Source organism: Tauraco erythrolophus, chromosome 10 (genome assembly GCF_009769465.1).
Source record: "Tauraco erythrolophus isolate bTauEry1 chromosome 10, bTauEry1.pri, whole genome shotgun sequence".
Taxonomy (NCBI): Eukaryota; Metazoa; Chordata; class Aves; order Musophagiformes; family Musophagidae; genus Tauraco; species Tauraco erythrolophus.
Window position 1 is genome coordinate 16,690,012 of NC_141474.1, and position 16,238 is coordinate 16,706,249.

Below are 16,238 nucleotides of genomic sequence, written 5' to 3' on the forward strand. Positions count from 1 at the left end.
ACACTTCCTTATTTACAGACTAACGTGCTTGTAGGCTGTGCCTGGAGTGATTTTTGAGCCTTCACTTACATGACGGGAAGTTCAGTGTATGCAGAGATTCTTGCAGGACCAGAGGCCTTGGGTATATTGTTTAGAATAGAAAGGCATAGGCTGATACGATTACAGACAGTTCATCAGTCACTTTTCTCCTTTAATGGATGTAGGTTGTATAAAAAAACAGTTTCAGCCAACAGAAAATTGTCCAGGAAGACATGCTATTACTAAACTTGCTTACCTAGGCAGTTTCCCCCTGTGTGCTTTGGGATTTGTGCTAGCCACAGGAGTTCTTCCACTAAGTTCAGAGTTGCATAACAGTTATTTAAGCATGTTTGCTTCATCTCAGGAGATGTCTGACCTCTGGTAATCAGAGTATGCTCAGTGTGGTAGACTGTGGTGGAGAAGATTTTTAACAAACCAGTAATCATGAATGTTAACAATTTAGTTGGTTTGGATTCCTTAAATGTTTTTCTTGTTGTGTTGCTAGATGTAATTCAAGTGCAAGATGTGTCTCATTTTGTTCATTCGAGTAGTGGAAAATGCATTTAACCACCAGAAGAATTCTACGTTTCTCTGCTGCATTTGTAATTCATGTGTATCTGTAACTTGATGAGCCTGATTTTTTTAAGATAATTTGTGGCAGTACAAAGGATAAAATTAGTCCACACAAAGACCTGTAGCTCTTCTTATTGGCCAAGAATCTAGCTCTCCTAAGCAAATGCAGTTACTACATTTGTATGCTATAGTCTGTTCCATGTACAGTAGCTTTGCCTCCCACTGACATGCAGTGAGATGCTTTTGGAATGATGGTAACAATTTGTACAGTAGTTTTAGTTATTTTAAAATCTCTATTCAGTCAAAAGCATCTTTCAAAAACTTAAATACAGTTCACATAAAAGTAGTAGTTCCTTTCAGAAGGTCAGTGAAATACACAGCTATGAATGTAAAAGATTTGTATGGCATTACAACTGAACGCTGTTTAGATTAGAGGGGGTACTTGAAAAGTTCTCCAGCTATTTCCTTGCATGATTAGGGGAAAGGTGCTCTTGAAAAGTCTGCTCTCATCTTGAAAAGTCTGCTCTCAATTTGTATGTTATTCACGCTACCTTCAGCTTATGTAAATGCTATAATACTTGTCATCGTTCTGTGAGATGTGGCAGTGAAATAGTTAACTGTTAATTCTGGAATCAATGCCAGTGAGCTTTAAATAGGTACCTGGCCATTTGAGTTGGGAAATAAAGGTGACAGACATGTGCCACTAGTCCTTCAGCTATGTTGGCGTGATAGGCCACAGAGGTTTGGAGTGGAGGAGGAATTTTTGGCCTTACTTGACTATGTTTTGATGATTTAATATGCTTTTGGACTTGAGTCCTCACCAAGCCTCTTCTATGACTCCGTCTACACTCAGTAACTTCATCTCTTAATGTTGTACATGGTTTTATGAAAGAGCGCTTGCAGTGAAGGTCTTTTTTAGTGGCATGGTTTGTTCCTGCACAGACTTTTAAATCGCATAAATCTTGGAAGGAGTTGGTGAAAGACCTTGACCTGTAGAAAAGCACAAAGGATTTACTCCTCGTTGAACATGATTGTCCGTTTTGAACCATGTTTGTATGGATAAATACCACCCTGTTATGGTCCACAGAAGCAAAACAGAGGTGAAAAGTGATTCTTTACCAGGTTGCTTTTATCTGTTGCCTTCCTGTATAAGCTACTACACTCATTTGTCTGTGTCTAAGAGAAGCCTTAGTTTTCTCTGAGAAAAGGAGAGAGAAGACGATAATTTATATCAGAATTTTTCTCAGCTCCCAGCATGTTTAAATAGTCTTGGCAGCAGGATGCTTCTTCTGGCATTATTCCACCAAAAAGTCTGTCTAGTAATCTGTTGTAATTCAGTCTGCTTGAAACTGCAGGGAGGATTGTTGGAAGAAGTGCTAAATGTGTGCCACCTGCTCCCACGGTTAGGTGCTGTGAGTATTCAACATGAAGAAGAAAATGCTACAGAGAGTAGTGTTCACTGAAAGAATAGGCTTGGTGGCCAAGCATTCCCAGTTCTTTTTAAATAATGCGTGTGTTGCATTTACATCGGCGTGTCAGTGAAGGGAACCTGTGAGCTTTGGCTCGTTCTCAGAGCTAAGAAAAACGTCCGTAATGCACTGGGGAAAAATGTTGCATTTTAGTCTGCTCTCCAGCTGGAGGCCCCTCTCTCCTCCTCCCTTTCTTTTTAAAAATATACTTTCTTTTAAGAGAGAGTGTACTCTGATTCTTAGATCAATGTAGAACGTGTTCCCTGCAATGAATCTGTTTCGCTTGGGTATCTTAGGCTTTTGAAACTCTTCAGCAACAGTAAAGATGGACTGGAGACCCCAGCCCTTGGAGAATGGAAGGAAGTCCTAAGAACTTCCCTCCATTGAGTGCCTGTGAACAGTACATGGCAGCTCTCTAGAGAAGGTACCGCACCTTCCTTTGCTAGCAACACTGCATCCACAAGACAGACTAATGAGCCAGAGTGGTCCAGCATGGAAGCTGTACTCCAAGAGGAGATGAAGATTGAAATTTTCCAGATTTTCTTATAGTAGTTGTATAGTGGTGATGGAGATATGTCCAAGCAGATCTCATGCTTTTTGTGCTAAGGGGCAACAAGGGATTTTTTCCCTTAAGAAGGGAACATCTTGGACATGCAGATTTAATGACCATTAGAATTAAGCCCTATAAGGTTGAAAATGTACTTTGGCAAACTTTTGTGTAGTGCAACAAAAATATTGAACAGCTTTGTATGTCCAGGTTAGTTTGTCGTGATACATTTGGAATGTTCTTAATTGGTTGGGTTCAAAGGGGGCGAGGGGAAAAATTCTTAATTGAAAATGGAAGTTTAAACATGAGAAAGAATATTGAAGCTGGGTCCAGCTCTGTTTTTTGGGGGTATATTTAGAATTCTTACTGGGAAGAGGAAGTAAGAGAAGTGACTTTGTAGGTGTGTCTTTATTAGCTTGGTGCACAGACAGAACACTTTGCTCCCTTCTGTGCGGTGTGTAACGATGACACGTTATGTTACTGAATGCTGGATTTTGCAAATACAATGCAGAGAGCAAAGTCAAGCCAGCCTGCTAAAAGCAGCACCTGCATTCCAGTGGCTAGTGCAGATCATGTGATGAAAGTTACAACCCAGGTAAAATGTTAATCACTAAACTTGGCACAGTTGAAGCTTTTAATCTTTTATTACAGTTTTCTAGGGAGAGGCAAGTTATGGACAACAGCCCAGAAAAACTGAAGAAGGAGTTAGAGGAAGAACTGCAGCTCAGTAGTGAGGACTTGCGTAGCCATGCCTGGTACCATGGACGTATTCCTCGGCAGGTACGTGGTCTTTGCACTGCGAAATATGCTTCCAGCTTTTATAGACAAGCAGAATTGCACTAAAGTACTTACCACATCTCTGATACCTGCATTAACTTAGTAGAAACATAACGCTTATTCATGTGAAAGCTATGGTATTTATCACAGCTTGGCATAAAATGAGGCTGAGGAAGGATTCAGGGCAGACACTGGTGGAAAATACAGATATTTCAGGATTTGGGTGCACTGAATAAATGCAGAAATGGGATTTAAGCATTATGTGAGAATACTATGCCCACATATTGTTCAGACACGCTGACATTAATTTGGTTCAGTATTCTTCACTAAAGTTCAAGTGTTCTTGTTTATTTTCTTTCTTGCACTTGGAGTTGGAGGGGCAAAACAAATCACAACAAAACCTATGCAATAACTTAATTTTGATCCTTACAGTCGTAGTTAAAAATATGTCAAACCTGTGGCTGGGTTGGAGCTTAGGTTCCCGGAGCGTGTGGAGCTCCCCCTGCGGGCTTCCCTCCTCTGCGGACCCGGTTCTCGCCAGAGCTGCGGGCTGCCTGCTGCCCTTCTCCTAAATAAGCAGAGCAGGCACTGCACTGCAGTTAAACTGCGCAGCTAACAGTTACTCTTGTTGCATGAATGGACTAACTCAAAGCAGAAAAACAAGAATTTTCTGACTCTTCCTAGTACTACGCAGTGTTCACAAAGAATAAAAAATTAAAGCTTCCGTCACCTAAGGTAATAATGAAAGGGCGATCTCTGGGGGACTGTAGTAATGGCTTCTATTTCACAAATTTCCGTGTGACTGTCTATTCAAATACTTTAAAATCCTGAGTCATTGTGTTTCCTTCATGCTTTATTTTCTATTAGCAAACTAGAAGAAACACATATGCAAAAGTGGGTCATGCTTCTGGCTGCTGGATGTTTTCTAAGAAGCCACTTCAGATCTCTGCTGTGAGACATCATTCTTCTACCACACTTCATGCTTTTCTTTGTATTTCTGTCTCTGTCCGTCCTCCCAGAGCAGCCAAATTAAGTCCTACGTTTAAGAATATTTTGTTGGGATGTGTTGTTTGACTGTTTGTTTCCTGATTCTGAAAGTGTTTTTTTTATATAATTATTTTTCCTCAAAGGTGGCAGAAGGCCTAATTCAGAGAGACGGAGATTTTCTGATTAGGGATTCGCTCTCCAGTCCTGGGAACTTTGTTCTTACCTGTCAGTGGAAAAATACCTCTCAGCATTTTAAAATCAACAGAACAGTTCTAAGACTCAATGAAGCCTACTGCCGTGTTCAGTATCAGTTTGAACTTGAAAGTTTCGACAGTATCCCCGGCTTAGTTAGATACTATGTTGGGAATCGCACACCAATATCAAAGCAGAGTGGAGCAATTATTTTTCAGCCTATCAACAGGACTGTGCCTCTCAGGTGTCTAGAAGAAAAGTATGGTGTAACTCCAGTCCGACAAAAAGAGCCAAGTATCCCTGAAGGAAAAACAGAAACTGTAAAAAGGCTGAGCCTTGGTATATCCAGCATGCAGTCCCCGGAGCAGAGCATACCCAGAGGAAATCTTTTGAGGTACTTCAATTTTGCTGTCTGTATGGAGGGAAATGAGGTAACTCTACCAGCTCCTGCTGCAGGTGATGCGAATTGAGTCTGATGTTACATGGAAGACTAGGTGTGAGGATTTGTGATTTTTAGCAAAGGATTTTTTAGGGCCTGATTTTTGAAACTTCCTGACATTGTTAATAAGATACTAACTACTTTGTAGTTAAGGTGCTTGATCTTTAGAAAATCTAAGCTACGTTAAGGAGGTAAAATAAGTGGGGATTGATGAAGACATGATGATGTAAGTGGCAAGGCTGTTCAGTCTTCACTCATCACATGGGGAGGCTCTTACCCCTGATATTTGCATTATGATAGTGACAAAATAGTGCTTCCGAACGCCATCGATTAGCTTAGCAAAAGAAAGCAATTCTAGCAGACTGGCGAATGAGTGCAATAATCGGATTTTGAAAATATCTCTCGATAGAGAGATGCACATCTGCAGTTCCAAAGGGACTAGTTGCTTAAAGATGGTGATGGCTTTGGCTCTGGTTCTCCTTTTGCAAGTTACTGTATACTGAGGAGAGGGAAGGGATAATTCATTTGAAATTCACAGAGTGAGAGCAAATGTAGCCTGTGGAAGCACAACAGCAGTGCAGCTTGTTCTTCAGTGACTTGACAAATCTTGACTAGTATAAGACAAAGGATTCAAATAAAATCTTACTGCTGCTCCAGAGAAGTCTTTCTTTCTGTATTTGACTTCTGCAATAAAAAATACCAAGTTTGGGATAACAGATCCTAATTTCAGTGTCCAAATCAAATGTTCCATTAAAAAGCCTCAACATTCAAAGAAACACCCTCATGAATGCTGCAGGATCACACATATTAGATTCACTGCTACCACAACAGCATGAAGTATCTTTTATTCTTCTGGACTGCCCAAGTGATGACTGCTAATGATCCTCCCTCTGCTTGTGACATATTCTGGCAATTAGTTATGTATGTTAAGAGTGTTGGATATATTGATATGGTTTTGTTTGCATTTTTGTTTACCTTAGAAACAAAGAAAAAAGTGGTAGCCAGCCAGCTAGTTTGGATCATGTTCTGGAGAAAAGATTCCCTCTAAAGGCTCATCAGTCAGAGAGCTATCTGCTAATAGGTAAGCTTTCTACTTAAATGTTTCACACTTAGAATCTGCGTGTGCCCAGGTGGTCTGTTACACTTTAGACCAAAGTGAGACTGCTGAGTGTTCTGAATACTGTACATACAGTTATATTTAGTGGTCAGCTTAAGCTGCGTTAGTATACGGCTTGCTCTTTAAGTCATTGGAACAGGTTTTTACAATGTACCAGCTAGTTGAATACCTTAGCACACAACTCGGCAGGCTTCCACACCAAAAAAGTGACAGCTACAGTTGGCATTAATGTCCTTTTTGACAGCATTACCTTTTCTCACTTGAGCTTTACAAGAACGGACTTACTGCACTCATGTCATGCTGACGGAAGTCTATTAAGTAGAAGTGGTGTTTCATGGAAATTCTGGTACCTCTATTTGTCAGGGTAAGGTCTGCAGATGTGGTAGTGTTCCTCACCAGAAGGACTACCATGGCTTTTGTACTCAGTTCTGCCCTTCTGTGTCTCTCAATGTCTGTCTGTCTCTCATCCCTTTTGCTTTTCATTCCTTTCAATGCCTTTGCTGCTCTCTGGTTCCACAGCCACCATCATTGTCTTCCTCCAGTGATACAAAGTGTACCAACACTTTATCAGCTGTTGATCCTGGCTTTTTCTTTCTCAGGTTCTTCAGAGGTTTAAGCAATCGTTTCCAAACTAACCTACTGTGTAAGGAAGCTTGCATCTATTCCCATGTGGACAAATTCTAGTGTTTGACTTCCAAGGCTGCTACTCATTTAGAGTATAGTAGCTGTTAAAATTTGTAGTGCCTATTGTGGAAAGACTTCTTGAGACAAAGATAATATTAAGTATTTGTATAGTGAGACTGTGTTTTGATAGAAAGGGTATGCTCCTCTGTTTAACAGTGGGATGGACGGACAGTCATAAAACAAGTTTCTGACCATCTGTAATTGAATTTATTATCTTATTCCAGTCCATGGCTGCAAAAACTTTTCTTCTGGTACAACAGTTAACCTGAAGAGTAGTGCTGTGCATTTTGTCATGGGGTCCTCCAAGCAGGTTCTGGTGTCATACTGCTTATGAGTGGTGACAGGCTGTGATTTGCAGATTTTGTCGTCTGCGTAAATTGAGAGCCAGCTGGAAACAAGCAGTAACGCCCACACGGTGCAACTGGCCGCTTTGCTGTAGATACTAGCAAACGCACTGAGAACTGCAAATTGGGAATGTCTGGTGCAGGATTCAGTTCTGTATTGAATGCTGCGGTTTGCATATGCAGTGAGTGCAGGATGAGGCATAAATACACTGTAGTATATGGATGTGTTTCTCCAGCTCTTCAAATCAGCTACTGTTTTAACAAAAAGATTAGCATCCCTGGAATTCATTCCTTCTATACCTTATTGCAGGTTGTGGCTTGACTTTGGGAAGCTTTTCTTTCATCTCAAACTTGTCATTCTCAGAAATGACTCCTATTTTATGTAGTGTGGTTGGAAGTTTCTGCTTTTATAGCCTGGATCTGGTTACAAAGAAACCTCCAATTCCAAGTCATGGAGAGTATCCAGCTCTGAGAGTATAGCCTATGTATGCAGCAGGGACTAGAATGATTGTCAGCATTACCACAGAATAATATTATGGTGCAGCTGTTCTGTGTGTTTGGGCTTTTGGGAGGGTCAGCAAGTGAGTGGAATTTGCTAGCTAGCTCATTCCTCAAAATATTATTTCATATACATTTTTGTCAGCAAATAACTGACATGATCTGACAATATTTTCCTCAGGAAATAGCATTAAGAGATGAACCCTGGGATAGGCATCAGGAATTGTACATGTTTTGGTCTTTAAATGACCGTTTTCCCCTGCAGGTTCAAGACATCCATCTCGATTACCTGAAGCAGATACAGACTCTTGTCCAAGCTCTCCTGCATTTAGAACAGGCAGTGAACCTTCTCTAAGCCCCACAATTGTTCAGAAAGTCACCCCTGAGTCACAAGTAGGGGAAGCTCTTCGAGGATCAGACAGTCAGCTCTGTCCGAAGCCTCCACCTAAACCCAGCAAAGCACCCCTGATGAAGCCCCCAGATTCTCCTCTGGCTTTCCACAGTTCAGAAGGACACTACTGGGAACTAAGCCCTGCTAGAGATGCTGCAGCAACAAAACATTTATGTCAGAAAAACAGCTATGTGGAACATCTGACACGAAAGGAGAGGGGAACACACTCATTCAGGAACTCTGAAACAAACTATTTGATCCTGGAAGACGACCCTACAATAAACTCTGCAGATCCTTTAGAAGCTTCAACTGAGATAGCTGAAGAAGACAGCACTTTTTCTGCACCTGTTTTTGAGACGGTGTCTAGTTTTAAACCGAATGATTTTGAATCCAAACTACTGCCTCCTGAAAACAAGCCATTGGAAACATCAATGTTAAGAAGAGTTAAGGAGCTTTTCACCAACAACAATCCGAAGATTATTGCACAGCATATTCTTAGAATGGACTGCAAGGTAAAAAAAAGTAATAATTATTTTCTTGCATTTTATTTTATATTATGCAAGTTTAGACTTTTTAAAGAACTAATTTGAAAACATTAATGGTTAGATTTGCAGCTAATGTATTAAATGTATTGACTTGCTGGCAGGAATGTTTAGGGTGGGTCTTTTTTTATTTTTCCCATTTGAAGAACAAGAATGTTAACAAACCCTTTGGACTAAGGGTCTCCAACAGTCCTTGACTTTAGATGCAAATTCTGTGTTTCATACATCTTTTTAATATCTGGTCTCCTAATCTTGTATGATTCATTCAGCCTTTCTTCTGTACTGGAGGAGGAGCTATCTGTGCTGTACACCAGTGTGGAAAGAACTACATGTGACAGGACACAGCTGATGAGCTTGCAAGGGCAAACAGACAGACATTACCTGGTTGTTACACTGCTTGCTGTAATCTAAGACATTCAGTGAAACTTCTAAAAGTAGCTGCTCTTCTCATCTTTAAGTCTGTCTTACAGATGGATACACGGTGTGGGAAAATAGCTATCAGGACTTCTGCATTTCTCTTATGAGAGAACTGTATGGCTCGTGCAATTGTTCAGAAAGGCGTAAAAACACAACTATTTTTCACAGTGTAGACTTTATTCAGCTGACAGGGCTTGGAGATCAGCTTTTGGATCAGAAATACAGAAGGACAGGAGAAGTCATCTCCTTACGAGATTATTTTGTGTAACAAAAGAAATGAAACTGCAGTTGAATCTGCAGCGCTTTCCTGGGAAGACTGAGCGCTGTACCTGCCACGGAGCAGCTCCAGGAACCAAGTGTCACGGGCTTTGTCAGTTTCTTGGTTGGTGGTTTTTTATAGAGCAGCTTGAGAAGCAACACACATGGCTACTTACTGGGCCACTCCATTGCAGTCAAGAAAGGAAGTGGGCTTGGTGGTGCTCTAGAGGAAACGTGTCTGTAGCACTCTCCTAGTGCTGCTGCACTGATTCACACCATAGGTCTGGGAAGGGGCAGCTCACCAGAGCAGCAGCGGGAGTGAGTGCCTGTCAGCTGCTGGGTTCCTGCCAACAGCAAACACAGCTTCTCTCCTCAGTAGCAGCGTTGGCTGTTGCTAAGTGAGGCTTCGTGCAGATGTGGTGACTCAGAAAAACTCGGCTCCTAAACTGCTTGGACTTTTCAGAAGTGATAGATAGTGGCTTCTTTACTATGGTTCCAAGAGTAGTAACAGCATTCTCTAACGTTTTAGTTCCAAAATTCACCTTTTCCTTCATTCAACCTAATAACAATAAACAGAATATCTTTTAATATATTGTTAAAGAGTATGTGGCTTGGAGGCATAGGATATGCATGCCTTAGAGAAGTAGTGATTTTTTTTTTAATATATATTATATTCAATTAGCTCATTATTAGTCTCGTTATTTTAAATCCTATAAACTTTGGAACAAGATCAAGGAAACTGGGCTGGAAGTGTGGGAGCCTGTACAATTAATTAAGAGTCATTGGAGTGTTTTACGGAAACAGATTTTTGGATTTTGGAGCAGGAACAGTAACTGGCTGGGACACATAGAGAAGTAGTGTACTTTTATCTTTAGTCATTCATGACTGTCGTTCCTTGGTGACTAGTTGCATACTTACTGCACTAATCAGAACTGCATGATACGACGAGATTGGCATGTGAACTGGTCCAGAATAAACGCTTTGTACGGAGATCTGTGACAAAGCTGGAGTGCATAGGTGGTCATTATCTTTTGGCATCAGTCGCTCAGTTTGCCTTTTAAATAATGACATTTCTAATAATGAAAGAAAAGAAGCACCCATATGGTGATGGAGTGAATAGCTGCCACTTGCATGCCTGAGGGGCCTTTTTGTGCTGAAGGAGTAGCAATCTAGCACGTCTCCGTGGGCTTTTATCACTCCTCTGTCTCTAGAAGTGAAACAGGTTTCTCTAGATTTTGTACCAGTGAGGCTTGTTGTGTGGCCCAGATTGCTTTCATCATCTCATAACCAACAAAGCCTGCTGATGGGTGTATCAGAAAATAGCAAGCAGATTGGTTTGGAAACGCGTCAACATTCAGGCCTTAAACCAGCAGATAATCTGACATTATCATATTAACATGGTTTGCTTGTAATTAGCATATATAATTGTTATTGATAAAACCAGTAGCTAATACTGTATATTTAAAAAGCAAAGGCAAATTGGTGAGGGTGCCAGCTTTCACATACTGACTTCATTAGGCATTCAACATTCAGTGTCCTCCTTAAAGTCCTTTTACTAATAAATTCTTATGAGGACCCTGTCGTGTAATCCAAAAACATTCTGAGCAGTGGTCTTGAAGGTGGCGAAGCAAATGTGTACATCTTTGAGGCCAAAGAGCACGGTCACCCTGACGAGGATCAGGCCAAAGTTAACACCATGTTTCCTGGAGCTTGCACATGAATCTCCTTCTGGAAGTGTAGGATGGAAGTTTTTTGAAGTGTTTTTGTCACACCTGTTAGGTGTTTTCTAATGCCTGATCCATGCAAAAAAATATTTTATTGGTCTTTTTATGTAAGGCACTGAATGTGCATAAATTAATTTTTTTTTTTTAGACGACTGTATTCTGATGTTGCATGCTGTGCACTTAGCTCTGTAAGCCCTACGCTAACCTGGATGACTTCTACATAGCTGAGGTTTGGGGTTTTTTTAAATTAGTTTCAAAACTCATGCACAAATTTCTGCACTTGACAGGTGGCAAGGATACTGGAAGTTTCTGAAGAGATGAGGAGGATTATGGGAGTGAACTCTGGTCTTGAACTGATTACCTTGCCTTATGGACATCAGCTGCGCCTTGACCTAATGGAAAGGTAAATGTTCCTGTTACTCATTTCCGGGGCAGATAGCCAGAACATTGGATCATTGCTATGTCGTACTCCACATTTCCTCAAAGAATGCTCTCCTGCACGTTTTCTGAATTCATGCATACAGAAGATAATTTAGTGAGATGGCATGTAACTTCTTTTTGCATAGGAAAGATTCCTTAAGGTCATGGGGCAACTCCATGCATGTAATACAGGGAAAGGGGAATTGTATTGAAAACAGGGTCCTTGGAGCTGCTGAACACTCTCAGTTCTCCTTTAAGAGCTCAGGTAAACTAAAGTTCAGGGACCTGTAATCTAGCTGAGCATCTAAGTGTTTGTGGAAGAGACTGACAGTATTAGCCTTCTGCAACTGTGGAACAGGCTAGAGGATCTAGTGAAGTGAAAAAAAAAATCAGCAAAGCTTTCTGTAAAACCACTGCACAAGTCAAGCAGAAACATCCAGGGCCTTCTATCCCTGATGTAGCTTTTCTGCTTCTCTGATTCAGATTTCAGTAGTCTGGTGGCTGAAATTTAGGGGGAAGGTCTCAGGATTCGAGTGTGGATGACAAAGGGAATTGGGACAGTTTTCCAGTAAGTGTTCATTCATTCATTCATTGCTTGAGCAGAATTTTGTGTAGTACTGGTATCTTAGGAATTTACTAAACTTACTAAAACACAAATTCAAAGCCAGTGTATATACGTTCCATATAATGGCATTACTGCTCTTGATACAAAGACATTGTTAAGATTAAGTTTGCTGGGCATAGCAGGATACTGAAATATACCTTTGAACTGATCTTCTCTGACCACATGTACAGCATAATGCATTATTAACAATTTGTAACCAGTAGTATAAATTGTTTCACTTGCAGGCACAATACCATGGCAATAGGAATAGCTGTGGATATCTTAGGTTGCACAGGAAATCTAGAAGATAGAGCAGCAACATTAAACAGGATCATCCAAGTCGCAGTGGAGCTGAAGGACTCACTGGGGGATCTGTATGCATTTTCTGCCATTATGAAAGCACTGGAAATGCCACAGGTAAAAATCTGTTTATGTTTCTAAACACAGAGTTGTTTGGTAGTTTGTTTAATTTATGCAATTTCTTCAAGACTAGAGAGGTCATCAGAAGAGAAGTGTAATGGCTAGCAGTGTACTTTTTCTGTGAATTGCTATGGAGTCAGTAACAAGTATTCTCCTTGTTTTGTATGAACAGGTCACGAGGTTAGAACAAACCTGGACCTCTCTAAGACATCGTTATACCCAGACTGCCATTATGTATGAAAAACAGCTGAAGCCATTTAGCAAAGCTTTGCATGAAGGACAAGATGAGTGGAATAGTGAGTATGAATGCCACTGGTTTCTGTTCAGCCTTTTAACTCTCCCACTACTGATGTCCTGTGTAGGGAGAGGAGGCAGCTGCTGTTTCGATAGCTGTGTGTTGTATGTTCAAACGACTACATGAACTTGCATAATGCAGTAGAAGACAATGAAGGAGAAGGAAACAGTCTGCCTGCCAAACATCAGTATGTGCTTGTGTGCATGTACCCAGGCAGAATATAACATTCAAACCCACGCTCGTTCCTTGTGGAGCAGAAACTGTCAGACACTGCATCATCTTGCTTCAAAGACAGGAAAAAGTCTCCTTCTTCCTCAGAGGAGAGTTACCTGTGGCACATTTTGCTTTGTATTTGCTTTGCCTATTATTGCATCAGACGATGAATGCTCATATACAAATGCGCTAGTTCAGTAATTCCTCTGATCCCATCAGGTGCTCCTGTGACAGGTGCTTTGCAGCCCTACTCTCCAAAGGGGCGCAAGGGGAGACAACATTTCTCTGAATGTTTCTCTAAGAGAATGGGTAGACAAGGAAAACTTTCTAGCTTCACAGAATTTATTGGAATGACCCAGATTTTAAATGTGTTTAAAATCTCTGTGCCACTGTCTAGTAATTCAGCAGAGCCTTCTCCTGTAGCAAATATATTTTTTCAACAGGAAAAAACTTTTTCTTGCCCTTCTCCCCCAACCACTTCACTGGCAACTGGTGGGACAGGTGTGTCTGAGGTAAGGTGTTAATTTGGAAGACAAACTGTTTCTAACTTTGAAAAGACTACTGCAGTTACAATACCTTCTTCAATTAGCAGGTTTTATAATGTCTGATGATAGGATTCCTTTGTTATTGTTTATCCCAGAGACCCTCAGTGCTCCAAAGAACAATGTAACAGTGCCATTGCTGATGCCTCTCATTACCTTGATGGAGCGACAAGCCGCTGTTTTTGAAGGCATGGACTTGTGGGAAAGCAGTGACCAAAGCTGTGAAATAATGCTCAAGCACTTGGCCACAGCTCGTCAGATAGCACAGAACGCAGAAATGTACAGCCTGACTGCGGAACGGATGCTGGAAGGTAGGGAGCACTAGGAGGAGAAACTGCTGCTCATTAATGGATTGTGTGGGTTACGTCGGAAGAGTAAGGTCTCCACCTAAGTGCCACTAAAAGTCAGTGCAAGATATTCTTCTCCTCTTTCATGGGAGCTGAGATAGTAGCAAATGTCCTGCAGGAAACAGTCTGAGGACATGATCAATATTGTTTAAAAGCAGACAGGAAATTATTCATCGCTATGCATTTTTGCTAAACATACTCAAAAGTTCTCATGACTTAACATGCTGATATGCTGGCTCTTCCAGTAACTGCACAGAAGTGCAATAAGGATGGAGGAGAATTTCCTGTCTTCTGTACAATGTAAAATTCCTACTCTGAGTTTTGCAAAGTTTACAGCAGTGCAAGATGCAACACTCGGATCGTGACTGCTTGCAGCCAGAAAGCAGCAACATGTTAATAGTGTGACTTTTTATTTTAAACTTGCAGTGAAAGGCGAGAATAATGTCCTTCTGCAGGCAGCATGTATCATCAGTCATTACATTGAAGGACAGGCTATAGTGACAATTCTACACCATCAGAATTGAGCTCACAATAGCCTGTCCCAGTGTCCCTAGAGCCACTGGTGTGCTACTGGAATGTCACAGGTGAAAGTGATTTTTACCACTTTACTAGCTTGTTAAAATCATTGTGCAAAAGGAACCCCGCACACTAAAGCTTATCTTATTTAGAGGGAATACAATTTAAAAGCCATTCCTTCTGAATAAAAAACACTTGGTGATATTGTGGGATTCTTTTTACTTACTAGGTTTCCAGCCAGATGAAGAGATGAGTGAAATCTTCAAGACAGAATTTCAAATGAGATTGCTCTGGGGCAGCAAAGGAGCACAAGTTAATCAAAATGAAAGATATGAGAAATTCAGCCAGATTTTAACTGCACTTTCCCGAAAACTGGAACCTCCTCCAGTGAAGCAGGTGGAACAATTAAGTATATAAAACTCTGTAAACATTATTTAAATTGTATACTTGAAATAACCTTAGCTTTCTTTTGGCAATTTGATACTGCACAAACTTCTTTCACAAGATGTTTAGAACTTTTAACTGCAAAATGCACACTTGTTTTAAAACTACTGACTTCTAAACAAATTATTTATTTACTGTGTTACCAAGTCATTTAATGATCCCTTTAAACAGTTAGCTTATCCTTGTAAGATAGCCATGCAGCTTTCTCTGTTTCCTCAGAGTTGTAATGTTTTGGTAATGCCTAGGAGTAAGGGCATTGGCATTTTAATATTAAAATGAAGCAAATAGTGTAAATAAAATGACAGATTAATATGTGACATTGCAGAAAATTTGTTGTTTAATATTCCTTTAGTGAATATAAAACACTGTACATAGAATTGTGAATTAAAGTGTATATTTATGCACAATAATTTGCATATTTGCAGACTACAGAAATACTGCAGTTTGCAGAAATGATCTGTGACCCCAACAGAAGGTTCAAATATCACTGCACCTATGGAAGTAGGAAATTAGTTGTATATGTGTTGGGATAACTTACTTGTTTTTTTCTAAGACAGCATCTGTAATACTTTGGCTTTTGCTGGAGCCTGCACAACAGCTACACTGCAAGGAATGAATGATGAAATGGCAAGAACAAACAATCTAGATAATTAAAATGCTTTCAGATATGAGTGAGTGTATGTATATATTAAACTTGCTTCATTTACTGAGGTGAATCACTTTGGTAAGTAGCGGCTTTTTTTTTCCTTAGATGAAGGCAAAGCATAAACTGTTAGCACTTTTCATGGGAAATCAGTGTGCATGGTGTTTAAATTTAGAGTGCTTTAGCCGCAAATGCCACTTTGTCACATGCAAAAATGGTGTATAAGCATTATCCTCAGAAGCTGTATAAATATTTAAGCAAGAACTATGGTTAGAGCTGCACGTGCTCGTTGTCAGCAAGCCTCTTTCTGGAGTGAGATGTTACAGCATTTGAAGTATTTGAGTAGGCCAACAAGAAAACACCAACACCAAAATGGTAGTATCTGTTCCCCGCATCTACAATTGTAGCAAAGGTTCTGCCACCATAACAACAGGTTACAGACCTCACCCTGAAAGTCTCCCTGTCAATCTTAACAGAAGACAAATGGGGAAGCTAATTACTTAGGCCACAAAAAGATTTTTTTATTCCATGAAAATATTCTCAACAGAGAACACTATTTTTAAACAAAGCATTTAACATTTAGGAAATCAACATGTGCACAAAAAAAATTAAAAATTTACTGGAAAATGTAAGATTCTTTAAGACAACTCACATTCAGAATTTTAGAATAAGTGATTTATAACTAACTGTGCAAGTACAAATGTTTTTTTCCTATGTTTAAGAACCCTCATACAAGTTGCACTATCCCTCATGAAAACAACCTGCCTCCAAAGGAAGCAAATCCTGGTTTTAGAAAAACAAACAGTAGCATGAAAAG

General features: G+C 40.2%; 1 protein-coding gene across 1 annotated transcript in view; it reads left to right on the forward strand.

Annotated features, from left to right (window-relative positions):
• Window positions 1–14,751, forward strand: part of BCAR3 (BCAR3 adaptor protein, NSP family member) — a 52,070-nt gene extending 37,319 nt beyond the window's left edge. Inside the window, exons 3-11 of the mRNA XM_086617120.1 lie at window positions 3,259–3,387; window positions 4,515–4,957; window positions 5,983–6,083; window positions 7,911–8,548; window positions 11,265–11,380; window positions 12,247–12,418; window positions 12,594–12,717; window positions 13,570–13,782; window positions 14,564–14,751. Coding sequence (XP_086473246.1) covers window positions 3,259–3,387; window positions 4,515–4,957; window positions 5,983–6,083; window positions 7,911–8,548; window positions 11,265–11,380; window positions 12,247–12,418; window positions 12,594–12,717; window positions 13,570–13,782; window positions 14,564–14,751 — 2,124 coding nt within the window. The remainder of the gene's footprint in view (window positions 1–3,258; window positions 3,388–4,514; window positions 4,958–5,982; window positions 6,084–7,910; window positions 8,549–11,264; window positions 11,381–12,246; window positions 12,419–12,593; window positions 12,718–13,569; window positions 13,783–14,563) is intronic.
• The last annotated feature ends 1,487 nt before the right edge of the window (window positions 14,752–16,238 follow it).